The sequence below is a fragment of the Talaromyces atroroseus genome, assembly GCF_001907595.1.
Source record: "Talaromyces atroroseus strain IBT 11181 chromosome Unknown scaffold_6, whole genome shotgun sequence".
Taxonomy (NCBI): Eukaryota; Fungi; Ascomycota; class Eurotiomycetes; order Eurotiales; family Trichocomaceae; genus Talaromyces; species Talaromyces atroroseus.
This window is the reverse complement of record NW_017971438.1, coordinates 936,189-951,811: the sequence shown is the minus strand read 5'-3', so window position 1 is coordinate 951,811 and position 15,623 is coordinate 936,189. Positions and strand designations below refer to the sequence as shown.

At 46.5% G+C, this 15,623-nt stretch overlaps 6 protein-coding genes across 6 annotated transcripts, besides 1 other annotated feature; 4 read left to right on the top strand and 2 right to left on the bottom strand.

Moving 5' to 3' along the window:
* Positions 1-1,005: 1,005 nt before the first annotated feature.
* Positions 1,006-1,499, top strand: UA08_05247 (hypothetical protein; the record flags this gene model as incomplete). The annotated part of the gene is made up of 2 exons (XM_020267548.1): positions 1,006-1,208; positions 1,277-1,499. The coding sequence occupies 2 exons, from the start codon at positions 1,006-1,008 to the stop codon at positions 1,497-1,499; spliced, it is 426 nt and encodes a 141-aa protein (XP_020119498.1).
* A 761-nt stretch (positions 1,500-2,260) lies between these two features.
* Positions 2,261-2,396: a repeat region (Identified by RepeatMasker using a combination of RepBase library and repeat library created with RepeatScout).
* A 272-nt stretch (positions 2,397-2,668) lies between these two features.
* UA08_05246 (hypothetical protein) lies at positions 2,669-4,419 on the bottom strand (the record flags this gene model as incomplete). The annotated part of the gene is made up of 4 exons (XM_020267547.1): positions 2,669-2,827; positions 2,899-3,308; positions 3,368-3,984; positions 4,052-4,419. 4 exons carry the CDS (start codon positions 4,417-4,419, stop codon positions 2,669-2,671), a joined length of 1,554 nt encoding a protein of 517 aa, XP_020119705.1.
* Positions 4,420-6,435: 2,016 nt separating this feature from the next.
* On the top strand, positions 6,436-8,249 carry UA08_05245 (hypothetical protein; the record flags this gene model as incomplete). The annotated part of the gene is made up of 4 exons (XM_020267545.1): positions 6,436-6,676; positions 6,742-6,822; positions 6,886-7,414; positions 7,601-8,249. 4 exons carry the CDS (start codon positions 6,436-6,438, stop codon positions 8,247-8,249), a joined length of 1,500 nt encoding a protein of 499 aa, XP_020119704.1.
* A 1,011-nt stretch (positions 8,250-9,260) lies between these two features.
* On the top strand, positions 9,261-10,715 carry UA08_05244 (hypothetical protein; the record flags this gene model as incomplete). Its single annotated transcript, XM_020267544.1, has 1 exon — positions 9,261-10,715. The coding sequence occupies one exon, from the start codon at positions 9,261-9,263 to the stop codon at positions 10,713-10,715; it is 1,455 nt and encodes a 484-aa protein (XP_020119859.1).
* Positions 10,716-12,396: 1,681 nt separating this feature from the next.
* Positions 12,397-13,438, bottom strand: UA08_05243 (hypothetical protein; the record flags this gene model as incomplete). Its single annotated transcript, XM_020267543.1, has 2 exons — positions 12,397-13,256; positions 13,381-13,438. 2 exons carry the CDS (start codon positions 13,436-13,438, stop codon positions 12,397-12,399), a joined length of 918 nt encoding a protein of 305 aa, XP_020119858.1.
* Positions 13,439-13,845: 407 nt separating this feature from the next.
* Positions 13,846-14,838, top strand: UA08_05242 (hypothetical protein; the record flags this gene model as incomplete). Its single annotated transcript, XM_020267542.1, has 1 exon — positions 13,846-14,838. One exon carries the CDS (start codon positions 13,846-13,848, stop codon positions 14,836-14,838), a length of 993 nt encoding a protein of 330 aa, XP_020119714.1.
* Positions 14,839-15,623: the final 785 nt, after the last annotated feature.

Below are 15,623 nucleotides of genomic sequence, written 5' to 3'. Positions count from 1 at the left end.
TGGGAAGTTTACCTTGGGAATAGCAGACCAGATGCTGATCTGGTGTTCTTTTTTGATACCTGGGAAAGGCATTTCCCGGGCGGCGCAGGGGCTGAGAAGTGTTTCTGGGATATCTCAACTCAACGCGGATAAGGAATCTTAGAAGACGAGTAAAAGAATTGGCGTTAGACATTGCGCAGGGAGAGTCATCTGGGGGCATACACAGGGTATTTATACTACAAGTCGGAGGTTCCTGTATGTTTGTTTATTGCACAATGAAGAGCGCCCCCCCCTATTGTATAAGTAAAGTGCCCCCAAAGGTATAATAAGCTTCTGAGGGGCTCCTAGCACATGAAAGGATATTGACGACCATGGACATATTGAGGGTTGCCCAGCTTTTGGTGGAGCTTCTGGCACATGAAAGCAGGGCTGTAGTAGAATATTTACAACAATGAATTGTGTCAATAAAGGTCACCACAAACACGGAAATTTCCTTCCAAATCCTAGACAATAGACTGTTGCTTAACTTTCGGGGGAGCTCCTGGCATATGAACGCCCACAGCAGAATATTTACAACAATGAATCGTGTCAATAATGGCCAATGCTCATAGGACAATACAGAAACGTTATTCCTGTGTGGCTTTTATTGCATGTGATTATTGATAACAAAGAAAATAGACTTGAAATGTATTGGACATTGGAGAGGTGAAGAGCGGTCATTTAGGAGGTGCGCTGAAACTGATATAGACGACAATTCTCCGGTTGAATGAATCAAGGAAGAGAAAGAATGAAGGACAAAGAACGAGCAATTTTCCACTGCTGCCTGCAGCAATAGCATTTATACGGAACTTCGTATCCACAGAATAAAGTAACTCAAATATACTAGGCATCGCCACCAAAAACACAGTGTAGCTTTCGGTGCCTAAAGCGGACGGCTGCCTTACGGTTGTCTTATAAACCTCGCATTGCCCCTACCTAGGTCTTTTCATCCAACACTTGGCCATCATTATCGCCGACTTCCTCACCATGGCGCACTGGAAGTATGACTTCACTGGCAGGACGACTCCGGCGATGATACGACAAACGCCGAATGGAAGAATTGACGTCTCATTCTGCATCGATGAGCAGATCTCCGAAGCAGAGAACACCTGCCCTGCTCAGCGACACGTTGTAGCGTTTGCTCATCGGGTCGGCACGAATAACACTTACATGCTCAAAATCCGCTACGAGTGAGTTCTTCGAAACTAGCCTGTTTCTTTTAGCAAGGATTTGGCAAGCAACTAACAGTCAATGATAGTTTGAATCCGGATTATTTCGAGATTGACGACAAGAAGGAGTGGAGAGAAGCTTGCGACTACCATTACCTGGTTGAACTGGACGTGGTTAGAGCCGCATGTGATGCTGGCCATGGCCCAAGCTTGATAGATTGGGGCACAACCAAGCAGGGGCCCGATATGCCCTATCCAAACGGTCTCATGGACGCATTTATATCACGATGCGCCCTCCTGGAGAGATCCTAGGGCGAATTTACCGAACACTCGATGATGGACACTTGCGCATAATCCGAATGCAGCTTGCCTCCCTTCTAGAGTAGGCCTCCGGACTCCCCGCGTGTAGCCTGAATTTATTTTCGACTAACTCATTTCTTCTTAGAGCAATGCGACTCAAGGGCTTTATCTTGCATAATCATCATCCAAATTACCTGACCTACGATAAGGCGAACAGAAAAGTGTTAGTTCTGCCCCGAAACTTGCATAACATCCTCTAATCTTGACCCCCTCCCAGTTAATTGTTCGACTTCACATTTTACGACTGGCTGGATGAGGATGAAAAGACCAATCCAATTACCGAGAATGATTCTTTTGTCTTGGCCTTTGGCATCTGGCCCTCGAGATTGCTCCGTGAGCGTGGGCTGCAGATATACGGCCCTCCTCCAGGTGGTCTTGTTCCGAGTGCCCAGACCTAGAGAAGATTTCGAGAGCATGACCCAGCGCGTGAAAACATGCCGCCAATGGCATATTCTCAAAGAATCGTCCCAAACCTGTACCAGAAATCTCGTCGTGGCGGTAACGAGGACGACGACGACGACGACGAGGGCGACGGACATTGAAGGCTATCAATGAGGGGCCTCAAGGCAGAAACACGGCAAGTTGAATAGATGGAATTCGGTTTAGGCAGCATTTCCAACTTCGTTTACACTTAAATAGAATGTATGAAGAGTTCATGCTGCATACACAGTCTAATACATCTAGCTTTGGAAGTGCTTCGAAGACTCAGCGCTCGTACGCCACCAATTTCGGAGTAGTGAGCGTAGTATTCATATTATAAACATAGAAGGCCTTAATGCCTAAATCCTACTGCTAAAGTAAATTTCTGCATATAAGTATTATTTCGGGCAAAAATTTGAAATCTGAAATCGACAGACTGCCCATTACGTTCCTAGATTGAATTTCCAATGCGACGTGACTACACGCGAATGTAACATTTCGGCAAGTAATTCTGATCATATTGGTAATGTTTCTTTTTTTCCAATTCATTACTAGTTATAACATGGAATGTCATTCAATCTCAAAATCGGTATAAATCTCGCGCTAACGAATGTAGTAGCTGGAGCATTTGAGCCTGCTCTTCTCCAATGTCGCATACAGTACCGCGATATCTATTTACAGATAGAAATAGGAATAGCCACTTAACCCCTGCGGGTGACTTCCACAGCGACAGGCTTGGTGGTCTCAAGCAGTGTGCCGAGTCTCATCTCGTGGTCGTGTTCCTTCACACGGATGTCGTAGGTCTTGAGAAGGGTGAGAAGGTAGATCTTGGCGGCAAGAGTGGCGAATTTATATCCGACCTGGTATTTCAATGTTAGACTTTTACTCATTTAGATGAAAGAAAGAAAGAAATGAATGCAGGTAAACTTACGCAGTTTCGTGGGCCGTATCCGAAGGACATGAATGGCCTGCTCTTGTCGTAGTTGCCGAGGAAGCGCTCCGGAACGAACTCGTAGGAATCAGGGCCCCAGAATTTAGGCGAAGTGTGGAGGTGGAGGTAGGAAAGGTAAATAAGCATGCCTGGCTTCAAGACAACGGGCTTCTTGCTGGCCTTGAGGGTAGTTTCGCGGTTGATGACTCGGAGGGTGGCGTGGACGGTAGGGTGCAGACGGTTGATTTCCATAATGATGGCGTCAAGATAGGGCATCTTGGAGTTGACGGCATTGAAGTCGGTGGTGTCAACAGAGTCGATTTCGGCGATAAGCTTCTTCAGACATTCAGGGTGCTTGTCGAGCTCAATCATGGACCAGACGACGTTCAAGCCAATACTGTGGTGACCACCTGCGGCATGTCAGTTCCTGATACATCTATCTATGTGTATATAATAGAGGGGGGCATACCGAAAAGGTTTAGGTTAGTGAATTCAGAGGCGAACTTGGAGAGAGGGCCGGTTCGGCCACCACCAGTCATGACGGATAGTTGGCGGATGGTCTTCAAAGGAGCGTCTGGGTTGCTCTTCTCGAATGCCTCAAGTTTCTCGACATTGCGTTCAACAATCTTAGCAACTCTTTGGCGGAGCTTGGCTTCAGAGCGTGTGGGATCACCGGGCTTAACCAACTTCAAGATCAACTGCAATGAGTACCAGACAGAAGGCCATGGGTCACCAGCCAAGTTAATGATGGTCTCTGATAGTTCCAACACATGGCCACCTTTGTAGTGGTCGGGGTTTCCATAGAGAGTCTCTCCCCAAAGGGCAATGGCGAAGTTGTCTGCTGAGTATCTGATATCATCCACGTGAGCGGACTTGGCCTGGCCAGCCAAGGCGTTGGCATGCTCTTGAGCAATCCGAGAGATGGTCGCCATTTTTTCGGCGTTGGACTTGGTATTGTTGAACTCCTTGATGAAGACATTGCGCTGGTGGCTTGTCTCAGGCCCCACGTAATTGAAAAGAGAGTTACCGATGAGTCGTCGAAGAGTCCAGAAAGGAGACCAGCTCATCCTTCCAGGGTCACCCTCCCTAAGCGAGGTTAGCAAAGCTGCACACGTGTTTGCAAATCTGAGCAATAAACAGATGGTCAACTTACCGAGATGCGATTTCTTCAGGGTATGACAGGACTTCTTTCACCATATCCGGGTCGTGGACCGAAACCAAGATGTTGTTGACAACGTTGGCATATGAGATGCCATCCTCGCCAGCGGCAATGAGTTTACCGAGAAGGAAAGGCATTCCATGCTTAAGGTAGATAGGCATAGCACCAAGGATCGGGACTCCTTTGAGTTGAGGCACGCCAGGGAGAACTCTTTCCGACAAGACGGATCTGAATGCCACGAAACCCAGGATCATGAACAGCCCGACGATGGCAGTCACGATGATGGACGGATTCACATCCCCAATAGCCTCATGGAGGGCTTCGGGCATCATGGTCTCCACCCTCAAGGTTATGGTCTCCATCTTGAGCCCTGAATGAATGAAGATACTGTAGTATGTATGTAGTGAAAATCAAAGATTTGAATAGAACATGATAGAGAGAAAAAGAAGAATGTACACCGGTGAAAACCAGAACTTTATAGGTTTCCAGCCCAGACTGCCTGCTACACGGCTGGATCATGGACTCCATAAAACGATCACATTAAGGATTTAGAGCCAAAGATAGAGAAAAAATTACATGAAGCGAGGTTCCATTCCATTTTCTGAGCTGACTAGGCCTTCGAAGGTTCAATACGGCCCTAAAACCAAAAGCCAACACTGTATCAAAGACTTCCAGATACTCGAATTTGGGGCCAAAGTTAATATAGAGCAAGTCTTGAATCCTTACAAGCTGACTTGGCATTCGAAGTCAGGATTAAGCCAATATGTATGTATGTCGGCCTTCACAGCGAGCTGCGTTTTGACGTCTGCAACGTACGAATCTGCTTGCGTGAGCAATATACAGTGTATCTTCGGACGCACGATCCCCTCTGAAGGAACCTTAGGAGCGAGGCCACATGGACTAGGAAGCGCACACGTGTTTAGAAAGCTTCCTAATGCGGTAACTTTCGAAGGTTCCAAGGATTCCTTCCATGCTGCCAGCCCGTAAGCGGACTTGTAACCTGGCCGTGAGCCCTGCTAGTAGGCAATTAGGGTGTAGATATGGAGTATGTACGGAATTCATCACGTTGCGCATGCACCCACATTGCAGTGAGGCTATACAAGATATGGCGTTGCAGTGCTAGGGAATTAGTAGTGGTGTTTGAGTTAGTTAGATCCACAGGATCTTCTTATTTCCACACCCGTACACTAATCTTATCATCTTGCCTGCGGAGATTAATCTCAGCTTAAACTCAAATGCATCTAAGATCCTCGCCAATCTCTTATTCTTTTAGCGAGCGGCCCCCAAGGGGAACTAGCGGAAAGTCTTCCTTGGGGGCCGCTTGCTAAAATAGCAAAAGTCTCTAATAACTTGGCAGTGACTTGGTAGAAAGTCAATACAAGTACTAAGGACGCGTCTCCTGAGGCAATTTTGGCCAATTAGGTGGCATTGAATTACGATTTCATGCTGATTTATGCATCAATAACTCAGCCACGGCATTGTAGGAATATACATTAAAGATACATGAATGACAACGCTACGGATAATCAGATTAGATAGCATCTAGCTAGCCTGGTATCTAGGATGCGGCCTTCACTAATGCCCATGCATATCGCCATCTATCTCACTTTTTCATATTTTGATAGCATGACAATCGGTTATTCTGAGGTCGAGATTGGGCCCCTCACAGACAGACACTTTGTAAACATATAACCTAATCAGTAAGCTTTTGCCCAGACTCTATACTACTAAGTATACACTAAAGTTTGAAGGATTCACGTATTACTCTATCTAGTAGGGTCTGCGGCCACCGAGTTACCTCGGAGGTTAGTTCTAGGTTCTGACACATAGTTGACTAAAAAGCCGCCTACTGAACTAGTGCTTACTGTAGCTACACTAGGTATATACTATATAGCTAGTTAATATACGTACTAGTCTAAGCTCGTAGATCTACCCCTGTAGGCTGTTATATACTTTTAGCACGCCAGCATTTACTATGCCACACACTAACCAGGCTTGTATAGGTCGGTAATAACTTCATGCTATGTTTTACAGCTACTCTGTTAGTGTTACTAGTCAGTAAATTAAAAATTCCTTTGTTTGACTTGTGTGAATTGTGGCCCTCCAGTACGGAGTAGGGTCCGACTTCCACTCCGTCATGAATATGATGAATCAGTCAACCCCTCTCCCCCGAATACCTGCAAATCACATTCAGAGAAGGGTCTTTCCATTGCCAATCTTGTTCGCTGGCTACCGCCCCAAGGTTTTTGTTGATCTTCGTGGTGCTTTTCTTTATACACCATGAAAGGAGCTATTTGTTAGACAGTCTGTTGCTTTCTACCTTCCGTGCAGAGTTTTACCTTCTACGCCTAGAGCCCTTCAATCCAGAACCTCCAAATATGCCTACCGCTCCTGATAACGCCGTTCGTTTCGAATCTCTGGAGGAAAAGACGTCTATCGACAAAGTCCCCCCGGCGGAGCCAGTTGTCGAGACCAGCGATGGACAGGAGGGCGAGAGGGACGACTCTTCGCCAGTCAATCTTGTCGAGAAACGCGAAGATGGCACGGACTACCCCTCGGGTCTCAAGCTGACATTGATTGTGCTCGCTCTGTGTTTGGCTGTATTTCTAATGGCGCTTGGTATGGCTTTTCCTTTTCCTCGATAAACATACTACCTTGAATAGATATTTTAACACTCGCTGCAGACAATTCTATCATTACAACGGCCATTCCAAAAATTACGGACCAGTTTGATAGCCTGAATGATGTTGGCTGGTACGGTAGTGGTATGCTTATGACTTTCCTTATGTACACATATGTCAATCTGACCTTGGCTAACTCGCTTGTAGCCTACATGTTGACAACGGCGTCACTACAGCTGTTGTTTGGCAAGTTCTATTCCTACTTCAGCATCAAATGGGTTTTTCTTCTGTCAATCGCCCTCTTCGAGTTGGGCAGTCTGATATGCGGCGTGGCCCGGAATAGTGTAACGCTCATCATCGGACGCGCGGTGGCTGGCATGGGCTCAGCAGCCATCTTCTCAGGTGCACTAATCATTTTGGCCCACTCAGTATCCCTGGAGCGTCGCCCTATGTTCAGTGGCTTCATCGGCAGTATGTACGGCATTGCGTCCGTGGCAGGGCCGCTGCTGGGTGGCGCCTTCACTGAAAGGCTTACCTGGCGTTGGTGCTTCTACATCAATCTTCCTATCGGCGCCGTCACGTTAGTAGTGATTGCCATCTTTTTCCCTGATCCCGTTCGTAAGATCGAGAGTGAGCCCTGGTCTAAACGCGTGAGGCGCTTCGACCCCGTTGGTACTCTGGTCTTCATGCCCGCTATCATATGCCTGCTCCTAGCATTGCAATGGGGCGGTAGTACGTACGCCTGGAGTAACTGGCGCATTATCCTGCTGTTCTGCTTGTTCGGTGTGCTTATTCTAGCCTTTCTGCTTATACAATACAGGGAGTAGGAGTTTGCCACCGTTCCGCCGCGAATCTTCCTCAAGCGCACCGTTTGGTCCGCGTCTATTTTCACCTTTTGCCTGGGAGCTGCTTTTCTAAGTAGCATCTACTACCTTCCGATATGGTTCCAGGCTGTCAAAGGTGCCAGTCCTGTCAGGTCGGGTATCATGAACCTGCCTCTGTTGATTAGCAACGTGGTTGCCGCTATAATCTCTGGCGTTGCGGTCACCATGATCGGCTACTACACCCCGTTCATGCTGCTGTCCTCCACCCTTACAGCTATCAGTTACGGCCTGATGACCCTGTTCAAGCCAGATACCCCCCAGCCAACTTGGATTGGCTACCAAATCCTGACCGGATTTGGCATTGGCTTCGGCGTCCAGCAGCCTCTAATCGCTGTACAGGTGGTGCTTGATACTGTCGATATACCTACTGGCACTGCGCTTATGGTTTTTATGCAAGTTATCGGCGGCTCGATTTTTGTCTCGGTTGATGAAAACGTCTTCGATAACAAGATCGTAGGGAACCTCGTCAAGGATGCTCCTAGCGTGAACCCCGAAGTTGTCCTCAATGCCGGTGCCACTGGGCTCAGGAAAGTTATTGATTCAGCGGACCTGCCAGGTGTGCTAATGGCATACAGTGATGCCATCACGCAAACATTTGTTGTCGGTGCTGCCATAGCTGCTGTAAGCATCATTGGTGCACTCATTGTTGAGTGGAAAACTGTCAAGGGAAAGAACATTGGGATGTAATCTATATAAGGTATATATATGCTTTTTAGACTCTAGTCCAAGAATATCTCAAACGCCATATTACCATCAAACTGTGGCTGTTATGGTTCAACGCCCAGTGCCTTTTTTCTTCCCAGAAAATAAAGCGCTGAGGTATGTCGCCATCAGTAACTTCCGCTCCCAAATATGCCAACTTCTAAAGCTGGAGCTAGATTGAAAGTTAAACTAGAGCAAGCTAATGTATAAGCCAACACTTGAGCCTTGAATAGAAGATGTATGTTATACGCTATAGTCTACGAAACCAACAGATAAACGGCCCCTGCTTTGCCCCCCCTCCACCTAGGCGGCCCCCAACCTCGTGTAGGCCTATGCGAAAAGCCTCGAAGAAAGAAGCGGAATTATATTTATCATATTTTTAGCTTTAGCTTTGATTTGATTAGTTTGACCGTACTGTAAATTGAGAAGCCCTAGTAATAACCTCTGTATCGCAAAGGCTATCCCGAAGCCCCGGAGCATTTGAACCGATTTTTTGATCCTTGATAGTAAGACATGATAGTAGTACAGATAATGACATATAATCTAAGTTATAGCTCATACTAGCTTTCTTACTACTTTCTGTATGATTCTGTACTTACTCATCTATTTCCACGACGCCCACCGTGCCAGCAATTAGGCTTTATACTAATTCTACTAATGTTTTGACTCGTAATCATACTTTGCTTCGTTTCCATAACTCTATTCAATCCTCCGACCGTTCTCGCATATAAATTAGAAATACTAATTCCTTGTTGCAACCCTAACATATGCTCGAAATCCCACTCGGCTTGGCCGTGCCGCAATTTCAGCTTCATCCAACTATTTCACTAATCGTCAGAATTCATTTGTTCGGGTACTGTATGGAGTCTATGGCACATTTGTAGCAGCTAGGGTATCATTAGGCGGATCATGAGTAGTATAAATCCGGTACCTTCACCAGCAGTAACTTCTCTGCAAGGAGCCATCTGCTTTCTTTCTTGCTTAGGATCTAGAAGCATGTTTTCCTCGGTTTTCTTGACAGCGGCTTTGTCGGCTTTGCTGGCACCTCAGGCCCATGCCACGCCCAAACCACTCGGCAGTATTGATGTTGCAAGCTTCAGACCGGAAGACATCATCTCAAAAGATGTTGCCATCATCGGCGGCGGTTCTGCGGGTTGTTACTCGGCCATCAGTCTTAAAGACAAGGGGAAGAGCGTAGCTGTGATCGAGGTGACGGACCGGGTTGGGGGTAACACACAGACCTACATTGATCCGACCACCGGAACGCCCATCGATATCGGTGTCCTGGTCTTCCACAATATTTCCGTTGTCAGAGACTACTTTGAGCGGTTTGATATCCCGTTAACGGTCTACAACTCTGATGCAGACGGGTCGTCGTATGGATACTACGACTTTAGTTCGGGAAAGGAGCTCAATATTACCTTCCCTTCTACAAATGAGACCGCTGTTGCATTCGAAAATTATGCCGAGTTCCTCGAGCAATACCCCAAGTTGAATGATGGGTTGTTCCTCCCCGATCCGGTTCCTGAGGATTTGCTTCTACCATTTGGAGAATTTGCAGACAAGTACAATGTTGGTGCTTCTTTGAACACCATGTATGAGTTAGATCCTGCGGTAGGCAATTTCACGACGGTGCCTACGGTCGAGCGCATTAGAACCATGGGTCTCAGTCTAGTTGAGCAGCTATCAACCGGCTTTCTAACCACCGCACACCACAACAACAGCGAAATCTACACAAGGATCCAAGCAGAGTTGTTGTCATCATCGAGTCTGTTGTTGGAGTCTGAAATCATCCAGGCGCGGCGCTTCAACGGTTCGGCAGGTGTACAGCTGATTGTTGGAACCCCTGAAGGTTACAAGCTCATTCATGCGAAGAAACTGCTTATGACCATCCCACTCAAGCCAACCTTGCTCGCTCCGTTTGATCTGAGTCCACAAGAGTTCAATATTTTCTCCAAGTTCATCGATGTCGGCTACTATACCAGCATCGTCAACAACACTGGTCTCCCAGATGATCTGGGTGTCTTTAACTACAACGAAGACACGCCGTACAACTTCCCTGTTCTTCCTGCACTGTACAATGTTCAAGCTACAGGAGTATCAGGCCTGAAGAATGCTATCTACGGCACCCCCCGAAGCCCCGATACCTTCCCAATGTCTGATGACGAAGTGAAAGCCGAAATCATCAAAGGTATCAAAACTCTACAAAGCGCAAATCCTGACAAATTCAACCAGACGGAACCGGATTTTGTGATGTTTAGTTCCCACACGCCTTTTTACCTGCAGGTCTCGCCGGATGAAATCAAGGATGGCTTCTACGACAAGCTCTATGCGTTGCAAGGGTTGAGGAATACGTATTGGAGTGGGGCTACCTTCCGAGGTCAGGATAGCAGTGATCTCTGGAGATTCTCCGAGGATATTATCCTTCCGGAGCTGCTCAAGGGGTTGTGAGTATTAATGTAGATAAGTCCACACAGATTCGAAAGTTATTCGGTGGCTATTGATAAACACATATTTCGCTTACTACACGCTGTTTTATAATTCTGTAACCGCAAGCAATTCTTGCTCGTAGAGACAATTCAGTATGGTGTCGTGAGTATACACAATGAGTTATCATAGTCAATGCGTGCGCTTAGGCAAAATATTCTTCCTCAGTTATTATTTTCCTTCGAAGTTGGTGGGACAACTAGCTAGCTACAGGCATAATTCAAGAGGGTAACAGGCCATTATCGATATTTATCGGTCCTATTAAAAATTAAGCTGGCATTTGCATAGCATTACCCGATTTCCATCATGCCCATACTTCTCAAAAGCTAAACTGCATGTCTTCTTTCAAAAAGTTTACCTAGACAGTTGCTTCGACCCAATCTATAACTAGTTCTGATGCAATTCACAATCCGAAGAGAAGAAAGCAACATGATCCTCGACGAGGAACCAAATTTTGCGTCGAAAGTTCAGAACACCGTCCAATAAACCAGGATATGCGTATCACCAGATCCTGGTTTGGATCCTCTCCGTTACAGAATCGATGATCTCAGTTTCATGCTGTTGGCATTCCAGCATGGACTTATCAATGGCACTATTTGCTCCTACTAAATGATATATACTTTCAGCTGTTTCTCTGGATTGAGTGTGGCGGTAGCACTGAGACTACGCCTGCAGTTCACTGTTATGATTTCACCATACTTCTCTCTGGATTATCTTCTGGGCGGCCCGGTACTGCGACAATCATCGCATCCCAATTCTCTTCCTTAACCTCGTGCATTGGCTTCATGCTATCGTCCAATTTCAATGCCTTCGCGGCTGATACTCCTACTGAATAACGAATCAGTTCGCCTGAGTAGCTAAACTGATCTTTTCTATGCAAATGATGACCGATGCACCTCGAGATCAGCTGCGAATATCACGAAGCCGAGCAGATGAAGATTGAGAGAGAGAGTCATATTCTTTCTTAGCTGTCTCCATGAAAAGAGCAAGGTTTCCTTCATTCAAGCGTTTGTGTTTTCTCCAGGCGCTTTTCTTCGCATCCCATTTGTGGCCACTCCGACGGAGGTCCCTTGGCTTTGTAGATGAGAGTGTAGGTTAGGAAGTTGAAGAAATCGTGAATACTTCGCTAATTGATGCGCGGAATTTGTTTTGTGGGGTGCAGTTCGTGACCATTGGTAAGAGATAAATATGAAGGTGATTGCTGAGGGGCGCGCAAACCCAGCTTTTTTAAAGTGGCATTTGACAATTAGTCCTGCTGCCTAACGCCATCACTTACTATGTGAATAGCATCACAAAGTGAGTGGCAATTGCGAGTAAAATTAGATACGTGTTCGATGGACTAGAGGGGGCGCTGTGTACATGAGCAGGTCTACAAACATTGTAAATGTATATTGGCATATGATAAAAATTTATTGGTTGAATGAACATTCTGTATGATGAATCTTAGTGTCCACAAACAATAATTAACAAAGAGAATTGAAGGAGGTGCTTAAGTCTTGTGAGATTACTTATTTAGGAAGGAATTACCATATTTAGAACTTCTTGGTAGAAATCAAAGCCGCGAGATTCCACAAGTATTCCAACAGCAATTGGAATTATCTGATTATGTATCTGAAAAACATCTACCGTACACAAATAAATTTGTCTATGCGATAGACATCTTCATGCCGCCATTTGCGCAAATAACACTGCCTGTTGTCCAACCACTCTCCTCCGTGCATAGCATATCAATAGTCCCTGCAATCTCACTTGTGAACGCTGGTCTTCTGCCACCCATACCGTATCTGACAATCCTGTCAAATCTCTCTGCATCGTCACCCGCAGCCTTCAACACACTCTCCTCTCTTTCATACGCCGCCAAAGGCGCTGCATCAACATACGGCTGGTTAATTTCCCAGAACTTCTCTCCCGCCTGTGCATACATGTCTCCCCATGCCGGGCCGGGATTTACTGCATTCACCGTAGCCCGCTGATACAATTCCCGGCTCCAACACCTTGTCATGGCCTCCAGAGCAGCTTTGGTCCCAGCGTATACTGACTGTCCTTCATACCCAATGGAAGACGAGACACTCGAAACACTGACAATCCGTCCAGACCGGTCAGTCGGCAGAAATGGTGCAATTGCCTGAGTGAGCAACAGCGGCGCCAGGACATTCACATTGTATACTCGTGTATACTCCTCGGCATCTATGGGACCCTTTGTGGCATCATTCAAGAATTGATTGGAGCTGACACCGGCATTATTGATCAGAATGTCGACCTGTAGTTCCTTGTCCTTGGAAGTTGTGTATGACTTGTAGAGCGCCTTTGCGGCGTCCACAATCTTTGGCGAGGCAGTAATAGGTTCATGTAGGTCAGCTTGCACGCTGGAAATGTGGATACTATGCGCTGTCGTGAGTTCGGATGTGATTTTATCCGTGAGCTCCTTCGAGGAGTTGGATGTGTATACAATTAGAAGATTGCAGCCTTTAGCAGCAAGACGTCTTACGACTGCCTCTCCGATTCCTAGTATTGCATCATATATGTTAGGTATAGTAAACTTCTGTAATAACGTTCTGATATAAAGTAGATACTGCCGAGGCGTGCATCTGGAGGTTGCCTTTTCTTGTTGTTGTCGTCTATCACTTACCCCTAGATCCACCCGTGACGATACCCAGTTTTCCATTGTAGGGCCTGTACGATGCCATTTCTGACGACTCGTCTATAACTGTCGTTATGAAGGGGAAAGCGCTGTGTTGACAACGGAGACGAGGAAATTGTTGCTAGAAGTAGACCCCGCACGGTGTTCTCCCCGCACCCATGGATGGTTGATTCAGGTACAACCAACCAACTACCGCACAGAGTTCCATGTAAGCATCTCTGTTACATCCAATCCAGTCTTTCAACGACGAATGACCTGATTGTCCGGTCTGATACCGGCGACTTACGGCAAAAAGTCCGTAATGCGGAGTATTCTGTCTAATATTTGATAATATCAAGCCCCGCTACGTATAATTAATTTTCACTGTCTCCAAGATGTACTCAAAGAGACGCCCCCTTTGAAGACAAAATTATAAACAAATAAGAGCATCAGCGCGAGAGGTTCCAGGAAAAGATGATTCATCCACCCAAAGTCTACGTCTTGGATCCCTACCACCCGGACGCAATTTCCAAGCTCCTGTCCATACAGAGCTTCACGAGCATCCTGCCAGACAACCCAGCCAAGCATAATTGGAAGGAAGATGCAACGGCCGTGGTAATACGCGCCGATTCACGCATATCCCAATCCGATATTGCCACAGCCAAAGCCTTGAAATACATCCTCAAACAAGGCGTTGGCGTCGACAACATCGATCTCGATGCCGCGAAGCAGCACGGCGTGCAAGTCTTCAATACCCCCGCGCTAAATAGTGAAGCCGTTGCCGAGCTGACGCTCGCAATGGCTCTGTCGCTATCCCGGCGCGTCACAGAGCTAGACCGTCGGATCCGTGCCGGTGAAAAGGTTGTCAGGTCGCAGGCATTGGGGAAGAGCTTGTTCAAAAAGAGTATTGGAATTGTGGGAATGGGCAATATTGGACGGGCGGTTGCGAGGAAGTGGGTAGGTGCAATGGAGGGGAGTATCATTACTTATGACCCCCATGCCCCGAAAGATGCCTGGAAGAGTAGTGGAAATGGTGGCAGTGGTTATGAGGCGATTCCACATACACGAGTGCATAGACTTGAGGACTTATTAGCCGTTTCGGACGTTGTGTCAATACATGTTCCGCTGACAAACTCGACACGAGGAATGATTGCGTCCGCCCAGTTCAAGGTGATGAAAAGGGATTCGATATTGCTGAATTGTGCTCGAGGAGGCATTGTCGATGAGAAGACTCTGCTGAAAGCTTTGAAGGATGGTGAAATATGGGGCGCTGCGCTAGATGTGATGGAGGTTGAGCCGCCGACGCTGGAGGCCTATGGAGAAGGGCTGCTGAGCTGTCACAACCTCATCATGACACCCCATGTGGGCGCTAGTACTATTGAAAATCAGAGTGCAAGTGGTCTGGCTGTAGTGGATACGTTGGTTAAAGTCTTGCAAGGGGAGGAGGTCAGCAATCGACTGGTTTAGCTTTCCCTAGAATCCCTACCATTTGTATATATAGGCACCAGATCAGCAGTTCCTGTCTCATAAGATATAGACTAGAAGGTTCTTCAAAATGAATATCAAATACATCCATCTCTACCATCAACACCCTTCGCCTGCAGTTGCTCCCACAGCAGCATCTCCGGTACGATTCTTTCCTATCGGATTCTCCACCTTTACACACAGATACTGATTTGCTGCCGTTTCACTCGAAGCTTCGACAATATGCACACCCTCAATTGTCAAACTAGTGCATGGCTTCCTGGCACTACATTGGAAGCTCGCCACATCAACTGTAGAGCTAGTTACGCCCTTAGTGGAAGAAAAGACAATGTCTGATATCCGAAACTTAGATGACGTGCAGTTTCTTGCTATTGCGGAGAAAGTGATCACTGGGAGGTGGCAAATGGTACCGTCGTGACACCTTCGATGGTCATATTCTCAAATACAAGGTCTGAAGCGACTGACTCGGTAGTTTAATACAAGTGAGCATTCAACATGTTTAAAAATGGGTTGCAGATGAATAGAGGACCTCGTTATGTGCTTGATTAACAAAACCAGGAGGTGAAAGAAGCAACTGGATTATATTTTTACCATCGGCGCTTTGAGATGTGTTGTTGGTGTTATTTTACTCCAGAATCAAGGGTTCGACTTACATGTTGGGGAAAGCAGGACTAGAGATCTTCAAAAACACTCATTAAGAATTTTATGTATTTGTTAAAGAAAGTGATCTATATATGAAAAAGCCCTAAGGAGGCAAGTTCACAGTA